Below are 25,771 nucleotides of genomic sequence, written 5' to 3'. Positions count from 1 at the left end.
AGGTAAGGATAAAAGACTCTATCACTACTTAACGCCAATAAAATATGGAAGGGCTGCCTCATGAAGGAATAGACTTTCCATCACAAGAAGTATTCCACGGCTTCCCTGGTGGCGCAGTGGTTGAGAGTCCACCTGCCGATGCAGGGGACACGGGTTTGTGCCCTGGTCTGGGAGGATCCCACATGCCGCGGAGCGGCTGGGCCCGTGAGCCATGGCCGCTGAGCCTGCACGTCCGGAGCCTGTGCTCCACAATGGGAGAGGCCACAACAGTGAGAGGCCCGCGTACCACAAAAAAAAAAAAAAAAAAAAAAAGAAGTATTCCAGCAGAGACTGAAACACTATTCATCAGTGAATGATCGGAGGGATTCATGGACTGGATAATAAGCGGATGTTATTCCTTCTAACGTTACAATCTGAGATGCAGGACTCACGTGTAACGCTATGGAAATGACAGAGCACCATGGGAAAATCCACCTACTTGCATAAGTAAGGGGGAGGAACTTAGCAATTGATCAAAGAGTCTCATAAATGTCCATTCCTAAATACACCCGTTTGTTGTCATTTCAAGGGATCGGCTGTACATAAGCTGAATTCAACCTCATACATACAAGCTACTATGTAGTGTCTCCATAAAATTATTAACTGTACAGCCGCATGTGTTACAGCCGCCCAGGTGAGTTCCACTACTTGAATGTAAAGACAAGTCACCCTAATTCAGATATTTTCCTTAGCAACTAACATCGTTTGACTTTACACCAAAGGGTGCTTGATCAGGCATGACTGGCTGCACAGTCCTGGTCCCCAAACCGACAGCATCTCAGGCTTTCTGAGCTCTCACTTGGTTTACTGTCCTGATGCACAGGAGACATGGGGAGAAAAAGATAAAGGAGTGAAAAGATCACAGGCTGCCATCTGTCCCTGTGAAATTTAACTGTTATGTGGAATGTTTTCCGGCTGCCGCTTTTGCTTTTCAGATGTGAATTTCACTGAGCCCCAATGTCTGCCACGACTCCACACTCCTCCACGAGTCACACATCTGATCCATGCCTGCCTCTGAATCACCGGCCTGGCTCTTTTGATGCGTGCACATACGAACACAATCTGGAATGTGTGTGGAGACCTGAGTAGTAATTAAACTCTACACCCTTCTCCTGAACTATCCATGTCCTCATATGCAGGGGAGCTAAAACCTGGGAGAGAAGGAAACATAAAATCAATCCCAAACCACTAAATGGGGCCCTAAACCACTGTAAGATGGATCACTTACAAATGGCCTGAAACCTCTCTGCCCCAACACTGTGCCCAGGCAGCAGAACCAGAAGAAAAGAGAGAAATCACTCAGATCCTCTGAAATTAATACTCAGAGCTAATGGTCAAACGGGTATAAGAGTCGATCACGTGGGCTGCAGACCAACTCCACAGCTGTAATGTGGCTATTAATATGGTGGGGTCATGGATATTTAGTCTAATAAATGGATTTTAAACATGGATTCAATTTTTAACCCAACTCTGGAAGTGGTAAGATATGTGAAGAATAACTCAGCCACTGCTAAATATGTGGTTTACCACTCCCTTCCCTGGTTAGAAGTTGCTGGAACCCAGGGCACAGAGCTGGGAACGGGGGACAAGGGACAGAGAAGGTGGTAGCTCGGAATACACTGCAGTAGGAACTCTAATTCTGATACTACCTTTTTTTCTTTAAATTAAGAATGTGACAGTATAACACTAATCAATATTTGTGGAATTAACTATATGACAATTGCAGATTTTATGTTTTTATGTGATATAATATCCCTTTAATCATCCTTGTCTGGGTTATATTTAAATAAAATTTAGATTTGTTTTTGTTTCTGGTAAAAGAAGCATGCTGAAATCTTCTTTCCAACTGTTCTGAGGGTGCTCAGAACAATTTTCAATCGGTGCTTCTTAAAGGAAATTTGAAAAAGTCAATACATTTTAGAGTTCCAAGTCTTTTTTTTTTTTTTGCGGTACGCGGGTCTCTCACTGTTGTGGCCTCTCCTGTTGCGGAGCACAGGCTCCGGATGCGCAGGCTCAGCAGCCATGGCTCACGGACCCACCAGGGAAGCCCTCCAAGTCTTTTTGTAAGGCAACTCTATCTGAAGAGTGAACAAGGAGATTCAAAGTGAAGTATCCGAGCAGCCCGGAGCCCCTACGTGACTGAAGAGGAGCATACCTTAAAACAGAATGGCCAACAGGTGAAAGACTTATTTACAATTCTGGGGAGGAGGGAGTAGATCATGAGAGAAGGAGAAGAAAGAGAAGGAAGAAAGAGAAGGAAGGTAGTAAGACAGACAATCAGTTCGTTTGGCTCATCAATCAAGGCAACAGTGAAGCGACTTCACATCAAGCTGGGCTCGGGACCTTCCAGCAGATGGTTGCACGGGAGGCCTCACCACCAAGAGACACGGAATTTCCAGGCGCCAAACTCACCAGTGAGTTCCTCCAGGACAGGCTGTCCACTCTTGGTGTAGTGGCTCGGCTCCACGGTCACACCCCCTGAGCTGGACTCGGCAGTAACATTCCCTTCGGTGTCTGTCTGGGACCTTCACACACAAACCAGAGCAGACACACTTGTCACAAGGGGTAACTAGCACATCCGGACCACTGTGCCCCGACCACAGCCCCGACTATCCCCTCCTTCGGCAAGAAGCTTTAGAACAGGGCAGACCAGCAGACGGACGCTAAATAATTCACTGGTGCACGTGGAGCAAGGTCCTAGAAACAGAGAGAGCCACCGAACTGTAAAGGATGAAACATTCATCACCCAAATGGAGGGTCTGCAATCCTTCACGGGAGAACGCTTCTCTGCATCCCCTTCGGGGAGCTAGGTCTAGCCAGAAAAATGCTGGCGAGTACTGGATGGTTTGGATCGTTTAACATGTGCTGAAGAGCCACTTCTAAGTAACCAGCGATGCCAGCAAGCCAGGCATGAAGATGACTCCATGACTCCACTGACAGCCCCTGGCCCCCCCTCCAGATCCTCCTGACACGGCCGTCTCTGGAAAGATGACCGTACAACCAGGCAGGTGTGTTTGTCCTCTAGGTCTGATTCAGAGCTCAGAGCTTCTGAGATGAAAGGTCTCATTGATGAGTATTTCAACACCTGACTGAAATCTGTACTTCCCCAAACCTTCTCCATGTCCTTTTTTGTCAAGCAAATCGAGGCAACTGCTTCATGCCATGTGCTCTTGCCACAATTACCTCTGCTTATTTTGGTGTGCCATGCAAACATATAATTATACTCAGACACATAACCATGGGAGTAACATTACTAATTCATTAGCATCCTGAGCTGATTCAACCAGATTTCACTCCCTGTGAAGAAAGTGGTGCCAGCAATGTGAACTGTCTAAAACAGACTGTGGTGGATGTGTACTGATAACCCCACGTCATCCATCCATGCTCCCCGCTTTGCCCTCCTACCGATGCCATCGGTTCCCCATTCCTGCCATCTCGACCTTTAAAGGATTTTCATGCTCTCGGTGTTCCTCTACTTCCCTTGACCAGAATCCAAGCTCTCGCCATCTCTGCCCAGGCCCTAGAAGCACTTTGTGAACAGGTACGCTGTCTCCGGACTAGAGGTTGCCAGCGACAGCCATGTACAGAAAGCAGCCCACAGACAGATTCTTATTGGTCTCCACAGTATTTTTTTTTTTTGCGGTACGCAGGCCTCTCCCTGCTGTGGCCTCTCCCACTGCAGAGCACAGGCTCCGGACGCGCAGGCTCAGCGGCCATGGCTCACGGGCCCAGCCGCTCCGTGGCATGTGGGATCTTCCCGGACCGAGGCACGAACCCGTGTCCCCTGCATCAGCAGGCAAGCTCTCAACCACTGAGCCACCAGGGAAGCCCCACAGTATTTTTTTTTAAAGCTTCTGAATTAATTTCCACATTTGAAAGTCGGAAGATTTCACAAAAATTCTGGATTTCTGCCTTCTCCCAGTAAAAACAAGTCTGGAAGGACTGAGCTCACGTTCTTGCAGGGCGCCGCCTGCTGGTGACAAGTGGTGGCGGCCCCCTCTAGAGAGGCGTGGGGTTCCCTCTACCAGAGTCCCACTCAGCCTGAACCACTCATTTGTATTTCCTTTGTGGAGTCAAGCAGGCACGTGAACCGTGACTTCTGTTCTAGACTGTTCCTAGGTCTGGTCCACTCCCCATTCTGTCCTGCACTGATCTCGGTGATGCCGATGTGATCCTGTCACCTTCTGATTAAAGGGCTCCGATGGTTTCCCGCTGCCCACAGAATAAGGTCTAAAGTCCTAATTGTGATAGAAGGTGCCCTACAGCATGGGATTCTTCCTTCCTTCCTTTCCAGCCCTGTCTCCTGCCACTCCTGCCCTTTACACACAGCCCTGCCCTGTGCTCCACCCACACGTGGCTTCTCTCCATTCCCAGATCATACCCTGTCCTTAAGTTTTGTCTTTGTAGTCATTGTGCCCTCTGCCTAAAGGCTCTTTTCCTCTTTCTTCCTTAGTTTGCTCCTAATCTACCTTTCAGGCACAGTCCCCATGCCATCTTGGCCCGGAAGCCTTCCCCAGTCCTTGGCCAGCAGATGGCTCCACCTCCTGTGCGTCTCTATTCTCCTGATGCCTACTTATTACAATATGATCTAATGGATAAATCTTTCCTACACTAGATTAAGAGCTCTCTGAAGGCTAAGACTGGCTCTTTTGATGCGTGCACATGAGAACACGATCTGTTCCAACTCACATGCCAAGCAGGCACTCAGGCAGGGTATGCTGAGCGGATAAATGAGAAGTTTTTAAGTCTAGAACGATGCCAGGTGCTAGAAGGAACAATAGACTTGGAGTCTGAACACTGAGCTGGCTGCAGTGTGGAGTCTGTAACTTGATAGCCATGCACATCTCAGTAAGTCACTGCACCTCCCTGAGCGTCTGGCCCTCAAGCGGGGATTATGACAGTGACCTCCCCTGGCTGCTACAAAAATCACAGGTGAGACAACATAAAAGCAGTAAAGTGTAAAGCAATAGAGGTGTCCAGTGTGCCTTCTGAATCGGTAACCATGATTCATTCAGAGTTATTTTTCAAAAGTGATTTATCTTCCTTTTCTTCCCTTGGTACCATCACTAACGTGGAGAGGTTCTGGGGGAAGCGCTGTAAGGCATCTACAGTGAGCTATAAACTTGAGAGAGAGCATCTCAGAGCACAAAGGGAGCCTAAACCATTTCCTAAAATCCTCTAATCTAGCCCCATCTCCTCACTTTACAGATGAGGCTCAAAGCGAGGCAGTGATTTAGAGTCACAACGGTTTCGTGGTTAAGCACTTGGCCCCTCTTAAAGGGACAGACTTGGCTTTAGACGCTAGCTTTCTGGCTCTCAGCTCTTTGACCTAGAGCAACTTACTTAAATCCTCTAGGCCTCAGTTTGCTCACCTTCAGAACAGGGATAAAAAGGGTAGCCAGCTCATGGAGTTGTGAGAATGATTAAATGAGCTGGGTCTCTGCACTCGCATGGTGCATACTCAACAGCTATGCCTGCAGCCAGGTCCCAAGGCCACCCAGGGACTCGCGAGCGAATAAAAGGCAGAGTCCAGGCATCCTGACTCCTATCCCAGTGCTCTTCTTTCCCTCCTCCTGCTTGGCTCACCTAGAGGAAAGGCACCTCAGAGGAGCCAGAAGGATATCACACAGGGTGAGCGTAAACACTAAAACGCAGCTTGACAGACACGTGATGTTCTCTCCTTCCTCCTATATGTCAGACATTTGCTCTTTATCATTAAGAGTTTTTCCTCTCATTGAAAAATCTTGAAATATTTTTTGAAAAGGTTAAACGTTTTAGAATCGTTCAAATAATTACAGCCAAAAAAAAAAGGAGCAGGGGTGAGATTGATGGTGATCAGACAGTCACGTATTTTAATTCTGAAAATGCAGATCAAGAATCGGGGAACAGTCGCTTGAATATGCATCACCTCAAGACTATTCATGTGAGTGCCATGATAAAAATTTCACGGCAAGCAATTCAGTTGCCTCCATGGTTCAGAGAACAGTTGTATAAAAAGCTGAGCATGGAGGCAAGTGCTGAGTCATTATCTAAGCCTTGGCACCCTTCTCAGGACTGTTAGCTGAGCTGATGACTTGATTGAATACGAAGATGACCGCCTCCCATTAAAAAGGTCTGGCATGTCCCTCACTGAAAGGGTGGGTAAGCAACGAAAAGAAAAGAGTTTCTCCTCAGAAGCCTGACATTCCCTCACAGGCGGGGTGCTGTGGGCTTAACTCTGAAATCAATCACTTGAACCAGACTTTCTATCAGCTCTTGGCAGGAATGGTGACAGAACCCACTAGAACTCACCTCAGGTAGAAATAGAGGAAATATCTAATTCTTTGGGGAACCATGTAAACAGAGGAAGCTGAAAGCATGGGCCTGAGTCTGTGCATATGAACAGGTATGTAAATACACGTGTGAATACGTGTATTTACATTTTATGTATGAATGTGTACTTGTGTCCTTACTTACGTGTGACTGTCCCTGATGTGCATCCACACTATAGGTGGATGAGTGTGTGTGTACAGGTGTGATTGTGTATATACTTAGGGTAGAAACTGTAAAGTAAGTGCCCAGACTGTGGCATTCAACCATAGGTCCCCTTGTGCTGTGGAGAGGTATTAGTTATCACTCAGCTGTGCAGTGTAGCCCACTGCCCTGCACATCTCGAGCACAGGATCAAGTCGAGCACTGTGAACAAGGTTCTGGGAACCCCCAAGAGCAGGGCTGAGAGGCTCGCATCTGCCCGGAGAGGACTCATCCCATGCATCCAGCATCACCCACATCCAGTGTCCTCCATCCTGTACAGGTGTGTGGTGCAACCAGAGGCTCTCGTAGGCCAGAACCACCCAGAGCAACAGCACCTGGCTCCACGTGGTCTCCCGTGGTGCTATGGATGTGTCATCAGAGACAGACAGACCGAGGGACCGATAACGGACAGATGCAAACACCCAGGCTTGTCTCCCCAAATACAACCCGGGTTCCTTTGGTTCCTCTACAACCAATCCCTCCTTACGGCTACGCTTCTTCCTCATGCTGTTCTCCCCTCGAGAAATCCCAGCACACAGCAGGGACCGAAAAAATATTGAAGGAATTCCCTAGTGGCCTAGTGGTTAGGATTCTGGGCTTTCACTGCCATGGCCCAGGTTCAATCCCTGGCTGGGAACCTGCAAGCCACACCGCACAGCCAAAAAAATATTATTTTTTATTTTAAATAAAAAAGAAAAGAAAAAATATTTAATACATGTGATGGCGTAAGAAGCCATGAGGATCTGGAATTTTAAGATAAGCACCTCTGTGAGAAGTCTCCGTTACTCAGCAAGGTGGTTTTGTGGTTTTCATTGTTTAAAGTACGTTCAGGATGCTTTAGGACTGGTGTTGGAGCCTGTTGAGTGATAGCAAACCACCCTCCTAGCTTCTGATCATGCTGCTGCCGCCTCTGCAAAGCCCCTGGGTCCCCATGTGCCTGGGCCACTCCTCCTCATCCCAGGATCAGCTCACATTTTACTTCCCCTCTTTAGCTTCCTGGCCTCCCCCCAGCGCTGCTGAATTAACCGTCCCTCAAGCACACTGATCACGCGGCACCTGAGCTGTCTGCCTCAATGTTCCCGGGTAACAGTCCCGACCCCCTACCCTCAGAGACCCAGAATCCACCAGCAAGGCTCCTTTGCCCACGGGCCCTGGCAGGGCAGGGGGGCAGCCGCTCCTACCTGTACAGGAAAGGCGCCACTGTGGCAGTGTTGGGGTGGCTGTATTGCTGGGGCTGAGGTAGCTGGACGCTGACAGTATTGCTTCCCGTGGTCTGGGCGGTCCCAACGGACCCACTGACAGTCTGGCTGCTGATGCTGTGATTCAGGGTGGTCCCTCCTGGGGCTTTGCCTTCCGAGGACGCCAGGCTGGAGGAGGAACTGGAGTGTCTGCCGTCCAGCTGGGGCTTCTGCTGGGGGAGCCCCGAGCTCGGCTTCCCACCCCGGCTCCGCTCCCCATCCTTGGAAGGCACGGGGGCACTTGGGGACTTCCCGGGCATGCTCTTCATTCCTGGTTTTGGTATCCCACTGTGGGAAGGGGCCGGAGCCTCCTTCTTGGCACTGTTGAGCTTCCCCCCTTTGGGGATTAAGCTGGCGATCTTGGAGGACTTTTTTGGCATCTCGGTCACCGCCACCCCGCTGAGGTCTTCTCTTGGCCCCTCCTTGAGGTCCGGCCTCTCTGTCACCGAGGCTCTCTTGGAGAGGTCCTTGCTTTTCTCCTTCTCCTTCTCCCGCTGCTGTTTCTCCTTTTCCTTCTCGCTGCCTTTCGGGGAACTCTTCTTGTTGGTCAGCGCCCGGCTGAAAGTTCTCTGGGCAATGCCCTTGAGCGCGATCTTGGGGCTGTTGGAGGTGGGGCCCGCCGCGGACGGCGGGCGACCACCGGCCTCCATCTCTTCGCTCTCTTCGAAGCTGGGCAGGATCTCCAGCCGCTCGCAGCTTGTGTCCCGTGACCCCGGGCCCTCACCCACCTTGGAAGCCCCCTTGCTGTTGAAAAGTTTCAGTTTTTCCAGCATGGACCTCTGATTGTTGGGGGCTGGCTTCAGGGCTTCGGGGGTGGGCCTGGGGGCCTCGGGTGCAGGAGGCTTGACCGTGAGCGTGGCAGCCGTGGCGCTGTGCTTCACACTGACCGACTTGCTGCGCCAGGGCTTGGAGGCCGTGCCGGGCTGGGGGATGGCAGAGGAGGCGCCGCAATTAGCAGGGGTGCAGCCGCCACCCTCCAAAGCAGCAGGTGCATCTTCGCTCATTCCGGGGTGGGAGGGGGCCGGACTCGCCAAAGGCTCTGCAGAGACAGGGAAGAGAAGGAGACCTGAATCACACCCATGGATCTGCACTGATCATGAGGGGGCATCGGCCACGGCTACACGGCCAGTCGCTCTAACCCAGATGCCGCGCAGCTCCATTACCTGCTTCATGCGTTACCTATGGTTGAATTTAAACTCTACCTTGACTTTCTCCTATTCACACGCTATTCACATGCCCCCCTTGTCACCTTTTGGTGTCTGCTGTGCGAACGCATGCTGATCTTAACGTCAACACGCACAAGGCAATATTAAGCACATATGTTTACGGGAAAACAAAAATCCGCATCACCACTATGATGGTGTAGGAACGATGTAGGAAACATCTCCTGTTTTGAATGACTCGACCCACAACCCCGTTTCCTAGTTAAGCCAAACAATTGAGAATTATCCAACTTTAAGAAAACAATGTAGCAGAGACATTCAAACGGAACAGACCAAAAAAAAAAAAAAAAAAATCCAGAAAAAGAGAAAGCAAGTATAATCTTTACAGAAGAAGAATTACCCACAAAAGTTGCTAAATCCCATCAAAGCAAAGTTGTGTTACGAACACAACGCAAGTTAGAGTTAAAATAAAAAAGGCTTTTGAGCTTAAGAGTATGAACTGGGCACAAGCCTTCCCCGTAAGCAGGAAAACACGCAGGTTATCTGAAAGTCAAGGTTTCCCCCTTGGCAGTCAGGGAGTAGTTCCCCGGCCAGACTCTTTTCTCAGAAAAGCTTCAAAATATTTCCAAACTAGAACTGGAATTATTCTGAGAAGGGCGGGTTCCAAACTGGTGCTCCGCTAGGCACCGAGGTGGCCCAGACTGCAGACATGAACCCTGCAGCACCCTTCCTCAGGCAGCACTCGGAGCCACGCAGCTCCGTCCCCGACGTCAGGGCAGCTGTCAGAGGGAAGGTGGCAGGGACATGGCCGAGCCCAGCACCCGCACCCACCCACAGCCACACCCGCCCAGTGCAGACAGGATGCAGTGCCTCGGCCCCCAAAGAGCATGTCTGTGCCTGCAGAGTCACGATGACACGACTTACCCAGCGGCAGCCACTTTCTTCCGCAACGATTCCCTAGGAAAACTTCTCCAACCCGAAAGGCTGTCCTTCCAATTGTCACAAGTGTTTTCGGTTAAACTGCTCATGTTTCTAATTAACTTTTGTCATCCGCAACTGCTCCAGTGCCCAGAAGCCTGGCGGGATTAACGGCTGCTTCTTCTGCTCTTTTTTTTTTTTTTTTTTCTCCCTTTTTAAATACCTATGTTCTGCCGCCTTCTAGCAACAGAGTAAACTGTATACAGAGCGGCTTTTTATGATTTAAAAGTCAACGGCCGCCAAAGCTGAGTGAAGGCAGCCCCTTGTGGGACACGAGCCGGGAGAGCTCCCGGCAGAGGAACTGCTTCGCTTCAGTCTCAGCTGCTCCGGGAAGCCACGGCTCCAGGGTGATCCAACGCAGACCTCCCAATGTTTTAAAACACATACATCTTCCTGACTTACTGGGGATTTGGGTTTGGAGCAGGGGCTGCTGCATGATCCTCCCTAACAAACCTCAAGGGGCGTTGCTGGATCTTTTCCTGGGGAGAGCCGGGGACTGCCTGGGAAACAGGCTCACAGAACCCACCCACACTACTGGCCCCTCAGAGGGTCTCCTCGGGTGCGACGCTGCTCATGGAGGGCTTCCTGGGTGTCACAGGGTGCAGTGCTAGGCACGTTGTGAAGGGGGCTACCGCCCCTGTTTGACAAGACTAAGGCTCAGAGAGGGCAAATGACTACTCCTCAGTCACCTCGCTGGAAATGGACAAATCTGGGCTTTGGACCCAGGTCTCCTGACACAGTGTTCTTTGGGACTGCCTCACAGCTACCTCCTGTGATAAAGAATACATCTAAACAACAGCCACTTAAATGACTAGAGTACTTTTGGGGCATGCCTTTTCTATTGCTTGGGTATATTCACGATATCCACTGTGGGGGACAAACCAGCCCAGCCACTGGAAAGGAGGCAGCCTATGCCACAGAGGCCAGCGCCCTGGAGGAAATACTGGTGACCCTCCAGTCCCGAGTTCCACTCTCTCAGGACAACTGTCCTTCCCTTTACTTGGGCTCGGATCTGGGACAGAAGTAGTCATTCATTCGTTCATTCAATATACTCATTCATATCAATATTCAGTGAGTGCCTGGTATATGCCACACATTCTCTAGGCACTTGGGATGCCTCAGTGACAGTTGTCACAGATGCCCCAAGACCCCTGCCTTCACGGAGGTTACGCTCTGGCAGCGAGGAACAGATTATAACTAATGTAATTAATAAATACATCTTATCATTTGGTAGCAAAGAAGCCCTAAAGAAAAAGGGGCTTTGGGGGCAATGTGCTTACAGGAGCTGCAACAAATCACGACCAGAGGTACGGCCCTCGTTCCTAAAGAAGTTTCAGGCACACTCCCTACTGAGCAGACATACATGGATCAGTGTCACTTCTCTGCTCCCACACATTCCTTGGAACTCTTATAAAGCTCGCCTGAAATCGTCTGGACAAGAAATGCCCCTGCTTAGCGTTTCTGTGTGTTTTTAAACCTTAACACACACAGCTAGAAATCAGTTGTTACTAACTAGCTAAGGGCAGATCCAGAGCTAAACAGATGGCTGGCTCGTCTAAGAGAAATGGGCAGACCAACCAAAGATGTGTGTCTCCTTTAGGGAAGGTGCCAGGTGCAGGGAAGGGGCCCACGCAGTGTAGCCATGGCGGACACACAGGCGCTCCTCAGGCCATTCCCCAAACAGCTCCCAGAAACTCCTCCCTGTCTTGCAAACCCCAGCTCAAATGCCTTCCTCCTCTGTCAAGCTACCTGAGACCCTCGAGCTGAATGATGCAAACCCTCTGGTTTGCATCACACCACCTGGTATTTCTCCCTACTCTGTTTTCCCAGGACACTGTCCATACCTCCCTTTTTATAAAAGCATTGGGAGGGCCACCTACTTACACCAGGCACTGGGAATATGGAGTTGAGTAAGATAGGACCCCTGCCCTCTAGGAACTCACTGCCCAAAGGGGCAGCGGACCTCAAAACAGAGCACAGAAACAATGTCAAGGCTTTAGAGGGCTGTACATGGTCCCAGGAGACCCAAGCATTGGGATCTCTTAATTCTCCCCAGGGAGTCTGGGAAAGCTTCATTGTTATTCCACTGGTTTATAAATTCCTCCAGGGCAGAGATGACCCCCACCCCCATTCACCCTTGTGTCCCAAAGCCTGCCAGAGCATAGAAAATAGTAAATGGTTTCTGAATTGTTGTTGGTAGTTTTGACCTTTGCAAGTCACATTTAAGGTAAGAGAGACTCAAAATTTGTGATTAGTCATTAGGGTTTTATTAAAACTTTTCAGTCCAAACTCAGGATCAGGACTCAGAGCTTCAGAATTTCTACTTGGCATTTTGCCTGGGCTCCCCTGGTTACAGGATCATGGGGACACTTCAAGGCTACTCATTACAGCTGTAAGGGTAGTCCTGGTGGATGATTCTGAATTTGGTTTCTAGAACAGAAGTTCCCTGAGTAGGGCTACAGGGCACCTGAGAATCAGATCATCAGTACTTTGACATTATGTCATAGCCAGAAACCCCCTTAACAGTGAAGGGGCTCCAGGTCATGAGTGGTCTTGTCCAGGTGAACTTGACATGTTTCTCTCATCCCTAGGGTATCACATCAGTGATCTCAGACGTTGGTTGAAGTGGAAGGCAGCCATTTCTAATACAAGGCTTCTGTGATTCCCAGCATGAGACTTTCCTTACCAGGCTTCTGAGAGAGTGAGATAAATGCAGGAGGGATGTGGGGAGGCAGGCCAAGCCTCATGTTTTACACCAGCTGAAGGTGTGACCCCAGGTATACCACTTTGCCCCTCTGGGCCTCCATCGCCCCATTTGTTAGAAAGAGGATAAGCTTTTTCTCTAGAATCCTTTCAGCTCTGTTTCCATTCAAATCTCAGCGAGTCTCCAAGAGACCCTATGAGGCTGGGCCCCAAGAACGCAACTAGGTTCACTCGCTAAACAAGTGAGTTTCCCTGCGCTGTGACATACAGGTGTTTCTTTAATGTCAATCATTCCCCCTCCATGGTTCTCTTAAGATTCTTACCAATAAATGCAGAAAACTGGCTGGGTCAAGGAATACTCAACCTTGAACGAGCTGCTAGTGAATTCAAAAATGCTAGTATTCTATGAAAGTAAATGTGTGGGAGGGAGGGTAGGGGGAGTTCTTTAAAATTAAGAACACTTCTCTCTCTAATAACTAACAGCTCTAGTTTCTTTTCTCAGGTATAGGAACCTTTGTTGGAACAAAGGAATCTGAGAGAGCAAAAGGAGGAAAGCACAAAAGAAATGTTCTGGGCTTCCCTGGTGGCGCAGTGGTTGAGAGTCTGCCTGCCGATGCAGGGGACACGGGTTCATGCCCTGGTCTGGGAAGATCCCACATGCCGCGGAGCGGCTGGGCCCGTGAGCCATGGCCGCTGAGCCTGCGTGTCCGGAGCCTGTGCTCCGCAACGGGAGAGGCCACAACAGTGAGAGGCCCGCGTATCGCTTAAAAAAAAAAAAAAAAAAAAAAAGTTCCGACTACCAGTGTTCTCCCAATAATGGTATGTGGGGTAAAGAGGTGAGATGAACATTTTTAATGGCACGTGGATAAACATTTTTATATTTTAAAAGTTACGTATTTATTTTATTGCATATCAGAAAAGTAGCCCATATATAAATCAACAGTTTCACAGATAGTAGATGTAGATTTAATTTGAGTTGATTTAAGGAAAATATGAAACAAATAAAAACACAAGCAGTTCACCGATGTGGCAAAAATCACGCCGAAAGTTTGTGAAAGACTAAAGTCGGGGAAACACTGTTCCATTAAATCAGAAATACTTATTTTATATGTAAAATACATAAGTATTTTAATAATACTTGTTTTATACTCAATTTATTCTTTTGGAAAATGCAATCAATCAAAGAGAAATTAAATCAGAAGGCCCAGGGGCTTCCCTGGTGGCGCAGTGGTTGGGGGTCTGCCTGCTGATGCAGGGGACATGGGTTCGTGCCCCAGTCTGGGAAGATCCCACATGCTGTGGAGCGGCTGGGCCCGTGAGCCATGGCCGCTGAGCCTGCACGTCCGGAGCCTGTGCTCCGCAACGGGAGAGGCCACAACAGTGAGAGGCCCGCGTACCGCAGAAAAAAAAGAAAAAGAAAAAAGAAAAAAAAATCAGAAGGCCCAAATAAGGACTAGGTTCAAAAACTAATCTGAAATGGCTACTTTTATAGCTTTATTTATTTATATGTATTTGTTTAGCACGACATTTTGCTGAGAATTGGCCAGATCTGGGAACATGACCAGGCCTTTGTTTAGCCAAAGGTAATTTTAAGAATAACAGTCTTAAGTTTCGGACTACTAAACACAGTAAGAATAACACGTTACATCATGCCCAATAAACATCCCAAATATCCATATGTAAAATTAAAAATATCAAGACTTACTGTATGTAATAGACACTGGTATATTTTGTCTTAGTCCATTTTTTAAAATGTTGATCACAGGGGCCCTGAACAGATTTTACGACCCACCAGTGGGCCACACCCTGCAGCCTGAACATCTCAGCTTTAAAAGGCCAGCTCGCCAGGTTCACCCACCACCAACTGACAAACCATTGCAAAAAGGAAAAGTCTCATTTGAAATACTGCAGAAACAGGAGGCCTTTGAAGAAGAGAAAAGGCTTTTTTTTTTTTTTTTTTTTTTTAAAGAGTTTAGGGAGAGCATTAATCCTCCTGTGGGGAGGGGAAAAGTTTGGTTTTTCTGGCAACCAGCCTCAACCTTCCCTGACAGTAACCAAAATACCTTCTAAATGGAAATACTGTCCAAGGCAGATAAATAAGCATTTCTTCCTCTCTACTTTCCAACACTGGTCCCCAGCCCCTTCTGTCCCCAGCTTCCTACTTAGGGAGACATTGGTGGTCTGGTCCGGATGGCAGCAGGCACCCAGGCAGTGAGGCCAGCTGATCTCAGCTCCAGTCACCCTACTGTGATTTTAGACCTGCCCTGGGGATGGTTCTTGCCTAAATCCTCTCCATCACCTTCAGGAAAAGGCCTGATAATTGGGCCTAGGAAAATGTTCACCATTTCCTATAATTTGTCAAGGTATCAATCTTGAGCATTCCAATTTGTTCGGACAATTGAAACCAGTTTTTTGGGTTTTTTTGTAAGTGCATGGACTCTAGCCATACGGGCTGGAGATTGTTTCCAGAGTTACTCAGGTCAGTTTCTTTACAACCATGTTAGCCACCGGACCACAGAGGGGCACATAAATGAACCTCGCTCAATCCACTTAGTGGTTCTTTAGGATTCCTGGAGCCTGGCCTGAGGCGTCTTCTCAACACTGCTGTGATCAATGTCTAAAATTAAGGGCATGGGCTTAAACATAGTTTCTCTCCAACTCCTTCTTTGAGAGGATCCTTGGAGGTACAGAAAGATGGAGAGGCGGGGGTCAGGAGAAGTACCAAGAAAAGTGTACAGAAAGGGAAAGGGCATGGTGTAGAGGGAGCTGGGCTTTGGGTTCATATTCTCTAAGGATCATTTTGTGTCTACAACTCCATAGGCTCCTAAAACATCCAAGTCAGAATAAGAATGATGATTTATATAAACAAATATTTTCTTTAAAGTTGTTCTGTTAAGTCAGTCCCTATCAAAATCCCAATGATGTTTTTGTTGAAATAGAAAAATCCATATAAAAATTTAGATGGAATCTCAAGGGACTCTGAATAGCCAAAACAATCTTGAAAAAGAACAAGTTTGGAGGTCTCATACTTCCTGATTCAAAACTTACTACAAAGCTACGGTAATCAAATCATTGTGATGCTGGCAAAGACAGTCATATATATCAATGAACGAGAGAGGCCAGATATAAACCTTTGCATATATGGTCAAATAATTTTCAAGAATATTCAGTGGGGGAAAGACAGTCTTTTCAACAAATGTGCTGAGAAAACTGGATATCCATGTGCAAAAAAATGAAGTTGGATTCTTACATTATACCATATAATAATTAACCTAAGATGGATCAAAGACCTAAATGTAAGAGTTAAAACTATAAAACTCTTACAAGAAAACACAGGGCAAAAACTTCATGACACTGGGTTTGGAAATGATATCTTGGATATGACACAAAAAGCATGAGCAAAAAAAAAAAAAAAAAAAGGTAAGCTGGACTTCATCAAAGTTAAAAACTTGTACATCAAAGGACATAATCAACAGAATGAAAAAACAACCTATGGAAGATAATACTTGCAAATCATACATCTGATAAGGACTTGATATCCAGAACGTATAAAGAACTCATATAACTCAACAACAACCTGATTGAAAAATGGGTAAAGGATTTGAATAGACATTTCTCCAAAGAAGATATACAAATGACCAATACACACAGAGAAAGACGTTCAACGTCTCTACTCACCAGGGAACGCAAATCAAAAACCACAATGAGATACCACTTCATACAAATTAGGACGGATATTATTAAAAACAAAACAAAACAGAAAATAACAAGTGTGTGTGAGGATGTGGAGAAACTGGAACCTTTGTGTACTACTGTGGAAATAGAAGATTGTGCAGCCATTGTGGAAAACAGAATGGCAATTCCTCAAAAAATTAAACATAGAATATGATCTATCAATTCCACTCCTGGGTATATACCCGAAAGAAGTGAAAGCAGGGACCTGAACAGATATTTGTACACCCACGTTCATAGCAACATTATTCACAATAGCCAAAAGGTGGAAGCAACCCAAGTGTCCATCAATGGTTAAACAATAGATATTGTTCAGATAAATGAATGAATAAGCCAAGTGTGGTGTATATGTATGAACACACACACACAAACACATACACACGCATGCACACACACACAATGGAGTATTAATTCCGCCTTCAAAAGAAAGGAAATTCTGACACTTGCTACAATATGGATGAGCCTTGAAGACATTATGTTAACTGAAACAAGCCAGTCATGAAAAGCAAATATTGTTTGATTCCACTCATAAGAGGTCCCTTGAGTAATTAAATTCATAGAGACAGAAGGTAGAAGGGTGGTTGCCATGGGCTGGGGGAAGGGAGGAATGTTCACAATGAAAAAAAAAAAAAGAAAAAGACTGTATTTGGCTGCAAGTAACCGAATTCTGACCACCACAGCCTAAACGGGTGAGGGGTTTACTACTTTATTTCCAGTGCTTAGCACAGGGTCTGGCATACAATAAGGGCTCAATAAATGTTTGTTAAATTAAGTTTATCTTTGATGTTAATGAATCACATGAAATTGCATAGTTTCGAATATTAATTTATTAGTATTATTTTATTCTAGCTTGAAAAAAATGTCTGCTTCAAAGGAATAGTGATCCTTTTTAAGAAACTCAAGCAGGGAAGCAAATTACACCAGTAGACTTTTTCTTCCTTAAATTGGCCATCACTGACTCTATGGTCAAGCTGTTTCTTCCGACTGGATGCTTCCTTGCCCCGCTCGTTGCCTCACATCCCTACCTGACTTTCACCCCCCCAGCCTGCGTTTCATGCTGTTTCTTCTAGGAAACCTCCCGAACCCCCAAACCAGAGCCATTTCTTTTCATCTAAGGAGACAGAAGCTTCTGCCAGGCCTTCTCTGGGGTCCTGATATTTGCTGCCCTGCGTTGTAGTTAGTGGTCACACTTAGCTTACTCACAAGAATGGCTGATGCACTAGGTCCCAGAAATGCTTGTTGGAAATCCGTGCCTTTGTCCTTTCAAGACTGGCTCATCTCCCTTAGTGAAAGTGATGCACTGACAGGTGCCCAGAAATCAATAAACAAATAACAACTATTACCTACACTGGATCCCTCCATATGGCTCAAAATTAAAATCAGGTATGCCTGGCTTATCCCTCTTGGCTAATCGAGCCAGTTGTTCTCTTTACAACTAAGTGAACTCAGAAGACTAGAATCCTTGGCGATGCTTTTAATGCGTTTCCTGCTATGAATGGTGAGAATTTTGCTATACTGGGTCATCAGAAAGATTATGTATAAACACACCAGTACCTTATGAGGGCGTGACCAAAAATGAATGTGCGGAATGTAACTTCAAGGTAATTCTTTCTCTTCTGTGGCTTATTTTGGATAAAACCAAGTGAAACTATGGGTAATGAGGTCACTTGTTGCTCTAAATGGAGCTAAAAGGCAGTAAAAGAAGAGAGTACCATTTTCCTACATAGTTGTCACTACATTTTCTCCAGCTTTACAAGGTACGTTTTCCAATCCTACTTAATGCCATAAAGAACTGGGGAAACTAAACAAAGGTAAACTTGCCTGAAATATTAGTATACAGCTGGGCTTATGGTTGACCTGGTAATAACACCTTAGAAAGAGAATTCTTAAAGTCTTTCCCTCCCTCCCTCCCATACACCCTTTACATCAAAAAGTGTCCTATACATATTGGTAAATGCTCCCACTCTGTTGGGTAAGGAGACAAATCATTTGACTGCTGACACCTGAAGGAAGATACCTTTAACAACAAAAAGCGGTCCCATTCTTCATCTTTCATTTCTTGAAGGCTTATCACCGTCAAAACAACTCTTTCCTCTCTCTTGAACTCACTTGTTCAAAATCCCAAGCAATACGTTTGAAGAGAAAGCTTTTGTTTTAACTGGTCAAGCCATTTCTCTATCTTGTACCATATATGGCTATAAGTACAAAACTGGCTGTAGAAAACTTTCTCCCTTGCTTCAAGGGTGTATGAAATTTCACAGAGGTGATAAACACTTTAAAGGGGGGCAAATCTCATTCTCGCAGGAGGTCACTGTCCACAGCTAACAGCTCTTTGGCACAGTGCAATGGTTGTACACTATTATAAATACATCCCCCTAAGATGGAGCTGGTTAAGGAATGCTATAGACTCTCTTCGCCTAAGATACCAGCCCAGTCTTCTTGTTTTCTCTTTGGGCAAGGGATAGGCACTCCAAAATAGGAGCTTCCAAATGAGTGTTAAAAAAGAATGCCTTCTACTAGACAATACAAACAGGCAGTAACAGAGAGAAGGGGTTCCAGGCTCAGGTAAGTTTAGAAAACAGAGGGCTAAAGAGTAGTCAGTTTTCTTGCCTGCAGGACTTCTCAGAGCCTTTAACATGCTCACTTGCACTGGGAATATCCAAAATGATAATGGGATAGTATGAATCCCAAACCTATTTTTTGCCATAGAATTGATTTTATGGGATAACTTAAGGAAACAGCCTATCATACGATGCATACTGGTAAACTGTCCTAATGGAGGGGGGCAGAAAATGGGAATGAAACCCAAAGCAGATAAGACTGCTGTCTAACAGGTAATAGTCACTAATCAGGAGAGCTACACAAAGGAGAAGGAACAAGATGCACCTTTTTTTCCCCTGGGAAGTTGTAGGTTGTGGAATGCTTTCATGATATGCATTTTGAACACTAAATATCCTTAATATGTACCTGTTCCCTTTCATTTCAGAAGGATTAGGATAAGGCTCTGTACCAAAGCCAAAAAGCTATATGAAAACAGGAAGCAGCAGTCATGGCTGTGCAGGGGGATGTCTATAAAAAGATTTCTATCAACAGGCTCACTGTGACTCAGTCTTGACACATGGCAGCCATGAAAACTGATGTGATCTTGGACTGTATGAACACAGGAATGACATTTAGAAGAAGGGAGGTAAGGATCTTGCCCTGTTGCACACAGCTCAGACCAGAGCTAGAATGGTGAAATCTTTAGAATTTTGGACCTGGAAAGGTTTCTTAGAGATCTTCTACTTTAAGTCACTCATTTGCTCAAAAGGGAACAGATCCTTGGGCAGGTAATGACTTCTCCAAGGTCTCCCAATCAGTAAACGGCACAGTTGTTACTGAACTTAGGACACTGGGGCTTGTTAAATAAAGTAGCTTTGCTGGCCCTACCCCCAAACCTCCCAGTTCAGAATCTCTGGGGATGGAGCCAGGCAGCTGGAGGTCTGACTAGCTCCCCAGGTGACTGTCATCCAGGTATTAAAGAATTCATGTCTTACTACAACACGCTGAGAACATCTCACGCTGAGAACATCTATCTATCTATCTATCTATCTATCTACCTACCTACCTATCTACCTATCTATTTACTTATTTATTTATGGCTGCGTTGGGTCTTCACTGCTGCAAGCCGGCTTTCTCTAGTTGTGGCGAGCAGGGGTTACTCTTCATTGCGGTGCGCAGGCTTATTGCGATGGCTTCTCTTGTTGCGGAGCACGGGCTCTAGGCACGCGGGCTTCAGTAGTTGTGGCACGTGGGCTCAGTAGTTGTGGCTCGCCGGCTCTAGAGCACAGGCTCAGTAGCTGTGGCACATGGGCTTAGTTGCTCCGCGGCATGTGGGATCTTCCCGGACCAGGGCTCGAACCCGTGTCCCCTGCATTGGCAGGTGAATTATTAACCACTGCGCTACCAGGGAAGTCCTGCTGAGAAATCTTTAACTTGCCCAGGATAAGGACTAGAATCTCAGGATGACCGTAAACTATTCTCAGCAAGGAGTGGCTGAAATGAAGGAGACATTCAGCTTGGAGAAGAGAGGATCTGGGAAAAGGTGAAAGTGGAAGAAACCTTCTTACTGAGGTGTCTGCCTTTCCCTTTGATTTTTTTCAACCACTGACAGTGAACCATTAAAAAGGATTAAAGCAACACCTGTCAGGGCTGGCCCATGACTCAGATCTGCTCTGTGGACAGTGAGAGGTCAAGGGCCCACGACAGCACTGGAAGGTGGGAGCTCCCCGGGCTCCACCTCCACGGCCAAGGAGGCGGGTTGAGGTGGGAAAGGGAGTGTTCGCAGCAATTGTGGAAAAGGGGAGTTGACCCAACCTGCTTTTATATGTTCTCTGCTCCACTTCTACCAGAGCAGCTCTCTTTACAAGTAAGATTTTATTTGACAAAAGGTTTCCATGGAAAAAAAAAACCCTGTAACAACGTTAATAATCCTATATTAATAAGAATAACAGCCAACACTGACAGAGCCTGCACTTTGTGCAGACACTGTGCTAGAAAGCACTTTCATTGTATTGACTTTTTTCTTTTGCATTAAAAATCCAATGAGATAGGTATGAGGAAACTGAGGCATGAGGCTTTAGGTGCCTCAAGATCAAACAGGTTAGTGCCAGGCAACTTTATTTCAAAGTCTACACATTTCAGCTACACTCCCAGTCTACCCGCCTGAAGACGAGACCCTAAACTGGACTCTCAAAGTACATGCTCCTCTTTTGGTACAAGATAGCGGTATTTTCATCAAGTCTTCCATCAACAGCTTTCAGAGATGCTACAGTGAAATTCTCTGACCTTTAACTCCTTCCAGGAGGAAAAAGAGAATTTTTCTCTCCAGGAGACTCTTCTTAAAAAAATGGGGATGTCAAACAGCCGGGCAATAACTTAAGTATGGTTTTTGCTCTTCAGAATTTAGGATGCTGGCAAAATGCAATCTTTCTGCTGTTATTTTTTCTACCAATCAAAATCAGCAGCCAACCAAAGAACTAACTTATTGTATTTCTCCAGGGGAATCAATGCAGAAACTGAGAGCTGAATTGGACTATTATTCACTATCTATGATTGTATTATGCCAAAAGTGCAGGAACAGGAGGGAAAAAAAGCAGTCATTTATCCTGATTCTGCCAAGTATGCAGACACGTGGTAACAGATAGATCAAATAGTTCTGGGGCTTCGTGACCGTCACTGATCTACACCCAGCTCTACCAGACTTCTGAGCCTTTTCACCTGACAGTTGTCTCCTTAATGGAAAAACAGAATTTTTCTTCTGGAAAAAAAAAAAAAAAGACATACGCCGAGGTAGAAAATGTCCCTGAAGGCTGCTCATCAGCTTTATTCATCCAAATCGGGAAGCAATTTCCTTCAGGTGTCTGTTTTGTTTTATACAACAGGCCTGGCTGTGACAAGTTGGGGGTACACTGAGTTTTTGTAAACGAAGCACTCATTTAGAGGAATCTAGTAACTCTGCTGTAACGCTAAGACATCTTTTAAAAACCAGAGAATCATGATGAGGTGGAGAGAACGGCAAGGTAATTGTTTTACTCTGCTCTGTGCAACTCACACCAACCTAAGAATCATGCAAACACAGGACTCTGTGGATGGGGGCAAGTCCAACTTAATAGCCTGGTAACCTTGACCTAGTCATTTAGTTTAGTTGAACTCCAGTGTATTCATAAGTAAAACTAAAACTAACATCCCTAACTACCATTTACTGAGTGCTAACCAAGTGCCAGGTACTGTGCAAAGTGCACTAAATAATTTCATTTACGGAATTCATTTAATTAATGATTTTATTAATTCACACATAAGCATCTCATGAAGTGGGTTTACTGCAGCTCAGAGATGTTAGCAACTTGCCCAAGGTCATGGCTAGGAAGCAACAGAGCAAGAATCTGAACACTGAAGTCCATGATCTTAACCAATGCACTTCACTAAACAGAGATGGTGACCGAAGCTCCCTTCCTTCGCTATGAGGAGCAAAGGAGCAATGATGGCGGAGCATTTTGCAAAAAGTATCTGCATACAGATTCACTTTCATTCCCCCACTAATATTGGGCTTTCTTAAAGCAAGGGATAGCTGTACCCAGTCCTGGTGGAATTGTCCCATAAGCAGAATGGGGCCAGGGGGTACCCTAAACGCTCTCCCTGACCCGATTTTATAGAGGGAGAAAAAGCTGCGCTTCTTGGGGCCCTGTGCGTTCCAAAGTACCCACGGATTGTAAGACGCTTCCCACGGCCCCATCCAGGCTGACTGCAGATCGCTGGCAAGCTCCCTCTGCTCCTCTGTGAACCAGGGCCCCGTGCAAGGCAGGCTTTGGCCTGTGTGCCTTGTCCACCTCACCAGGCTCACTGGAGGCAGCCCAGATAATACACAGCTCTCACTGTCGGCCGTGATGACTCAGACACTCCTGGCAACATCTGCTCTGTTTCTGTAAGACTCAAAGGGCTCTTTACATGAATGACGGTGAAAAGCAGTCAAGAAGCTTCTCACCCGTGTGCAGGGCTATGAGATATAATGTGGAAACCAGGCATGCTCACGAACCAGCTTGGAGGTTTTAGCACACACTTACACATGCCAAAGCTTATTAAATGTTGTTCCAGGGGATCTTTGTCATCTTGAATAATGAATTCTGGAGGTACAGTAACCAGGAATATGATTGAGGCTCAAAGTTATTTGGTGATGTTTCTCCTTGGAATCCTAAAACCACCACAACATGTAGTGTCTGTTCCTCTATCCATCAGATCCCATCCCATCCCTCCAACGTTTCTGACTCTTCTGAGTCCTTTCCCAGGTGCTGGAGATACAGTAATAGATATGAAATCTATGCCTTTAAGGGGTCCTAAGTCTTATGGGTGAGACAGACCATAGAGCAGAAGTAACAACAAAGTGTGAAAACACTGTGATAGGAGAATGCTTATGGAACTCTGGATGGCAAAGTGGGTTACATCACTCAGTCGGAGCAAGAGGCAGTCCCAGAAGTCATTCAAGCCATGTTTTGTCACCCTTGCATAGAACTTTTAGAACTTAATTCTTTATAAAGGATTAAAAGGAAATAAAGTGTCCAGGCACCCAAACCACATGATTAAAATAAAAATATATAGATTCTCCACTTGATCAGGGTAAAATCTGGTCAGCCAAACGCACTCATGATACTAATCACGACCAGGAGTTCCGAGGGCACAGCCATTGCCTCCAGGCATAATGAAAAATGGGACACATAACTCAATCAGAATGTTATTCTTCCCTGCTCACCCAGCATGCATATACTCCCTTCATTCAGCGCACGTACTGAATTTATTTCCGCAATGAAGGATCCTTCAAGTCACCTCCCAGTCCGGGCTGGCAAAAACAGACATGCAGACACCACACTCATTCTTTCCCAAATTTGGCTGATAAGCCAAAACAAAGTGGATGGTCTCGACTGTTATCAAACCAACTACCGTTCAAGTCCCTCCCAGCTATCAATCCAGAAGCCACAAGTTCAAGGCAAATGGCTAAACTTCCTCTATCAAGAGACACGTAGCACAATAACAAAGATATAAATGAGTGAAAGAAACCCAGATGCAAGTTTATACACCCAATTTGGGACTTAAAGGAGGAAATGAAGGCAGGAAAAGACAACTAGCATTAGCCCCAAAATAACTAGGACGGAGCTTGGCAAGCAGGTTCTTTTCCTGAATTTTCACAACCACCCAACGAGGAGAGCGGTGTCAAGTCTATTTCACAGAACAATAAATCAGGCTCAGGGAGACTGAGTCACTGGCCTGAAAACACATAGCAGGTGAATGCAAAGGTGAGATTCAAGCCAAGGTCTGTCCAACATGGAGGCTACAGAGGGCTGCCCCACCCTCACTTCCCTTTGAGAAAGTAACAGAGCCGGGACCAAAGCTATGCAGTTGGGGGTGGGAGGTGGTTTGTGGGCTGAGCAGTGAGTAGTAGCATATTTTGGGGAAGCCACCACCTGTTAGGGTAATGGGAACACCAGGATTTCTGTTACGATGGGAGAGTTGTTTCTGGTGGGAGAATTCCTTAATAAGCTACTTGGGCCAGAGACTGAAGTCCTAGGAGAACCTGTATGTCTTGCAGAAGATAAAGGAAATAATTGCTTGGTCCCATCAAAAAGAGAAAAAGAGGGAAAAGAAGTGGGCAGGACAAGCAAGGTAGGGGACACGTAATGTGCAACACATGCCTCCCGGTGACATCACCATAAACTGCCACAAAAGCTACTAAAAAATTGGAAATGCTTGCTGTGAGTGGGTTTCTCTTGGAAGCCATCAAGGAAATAGGTTTCCGTGTTCAGGGGGAGGGTGGAATGGAGACAACCTACCAAGAGAGCAGTTGGGGGAAGCAGTCCATAGGAACTGGCAGAAATTTTGAGGTGGGATCCAGGCTGTTCAATCAGATCTCCCAAGAGCGGAAGGTCTTTGCCAGTATGTGGGCTGTTTAGTGCAGGTCTGGGACAACTGATCCCTAGTTATACCAGCCATCGCCTGCTTCGGCATCAAGCCATGCCTCTCTTCCTCCTGGCCTTGATTTGCCCTCCTTTACCTCACCCAGCACAGCACTCCCACCTCCCTAACCCATTTCTCCTGTGAGGGTCACAGCCCATCTCATCCTCTTCTCATCTCCCCATCCTCTGTCCTTCACAGGCCTTAGCCCTTGGTGCTCACCCTGCCTGGTCCAGACTTAGCTCAATCTAAGTACCTATGTCCTCTAGGACAGAGGTCAGCAAACCAGGGCCTGACGGCCAAATCTTTTTTTTTTTTAATTGAAGTATAGTTAATTTACAATGTTGTATTAGTTTCAGGTGTATAGCAAAGTGATTCATATATATATATATATATATATATTCTTTTTCAGATTCTTTTCCATTTTAGGTTATTATAAGATATTGAATACAATTCCCTGTGCTATAACAGTAGGTCCTTGTTGTTTATGCCTGCAACCTTGTAAATAAAGCTTTATTGGAACACAGCCATGCTCATCCTTTTGCATATTGTCTATAGCTGCTTTCTTACTACAATGACAGAACTGAGTACTTGCAACAGAGATCCTATGCCCCGTAAAGCCCTAAGTATTTACTATCTGGACACTTAAGAGAACATTTGCTGACCTTGCTCCAGAATATTAATTCCTCGAGGCCAGGGGCTCTGTTTCACTCATCTTTTTTTCTCCAGTACCTGATACAGGGTAAATGTTTGATTAAGTGGTTGAATGCATGCACGAGGATTAGATAAACATCATTAGGTCAGTTACTGCAAAGACACAAATTAGAAATGCTTTTAATAACTGAAAAGAGATGATTCTAGCTAACTGTATTTTCTAGTTAAGCCAGTTAGCAGCAACAACAGAGACTTTATGTTTCAATACAT

The 25,771-nt window shown here is 46.1% G+C and overlaps 1 protein-coding gene across 3 annotated transcripts in view; it reads right to left on the bottom strand.

Annotated features, from left to right (window-relative positions):
- Positions 1 to 25,771, bottom strand: part of NAV2 (neuron navigator 2) — a gene marked incomplete at its 5' end in the record, with an annotated part of 768,636 nt that overhangs the window by 163,476 nt on the left and 579,389 nt on the right. For all 3 annotated transcript variants that reach the window (XM_079709585.1, XM_079709583.1, XM_079709584.1), the window contains 2 exons: positions 2,452 to 2,564; positions 7,734 to 8,829. In XM_079709585.1, coding sequence (XP_079565711.1) covers positions 2,452 to 2,564; positions 7,734 to 8,829 — 1,209 coding nt within the window. The remainder of the gene's footprint in view (positions 1 to 2,451; positions 2,565 to 7,733; positions 8,830 to 25,771) is intronic.

Source organism: Hyperoodon ampullatus, assembly GCF_949752795.1.
Source record: "Hyperoodon ampullatus genome assembly, chromosome: 7".
Taxonomy (NCBI): Eukaryota; Metazoa; Chordata; class Mammalia; order Artiodactyla; family Ziphiidae; genus Hyperoodon; species Hyperoodon ampullatus.
The sequence above is the reverse complement of the archived record's forward strand: the minus strand, read 5'-3'. Positions and strand labels throughout refer to the sequence as shown.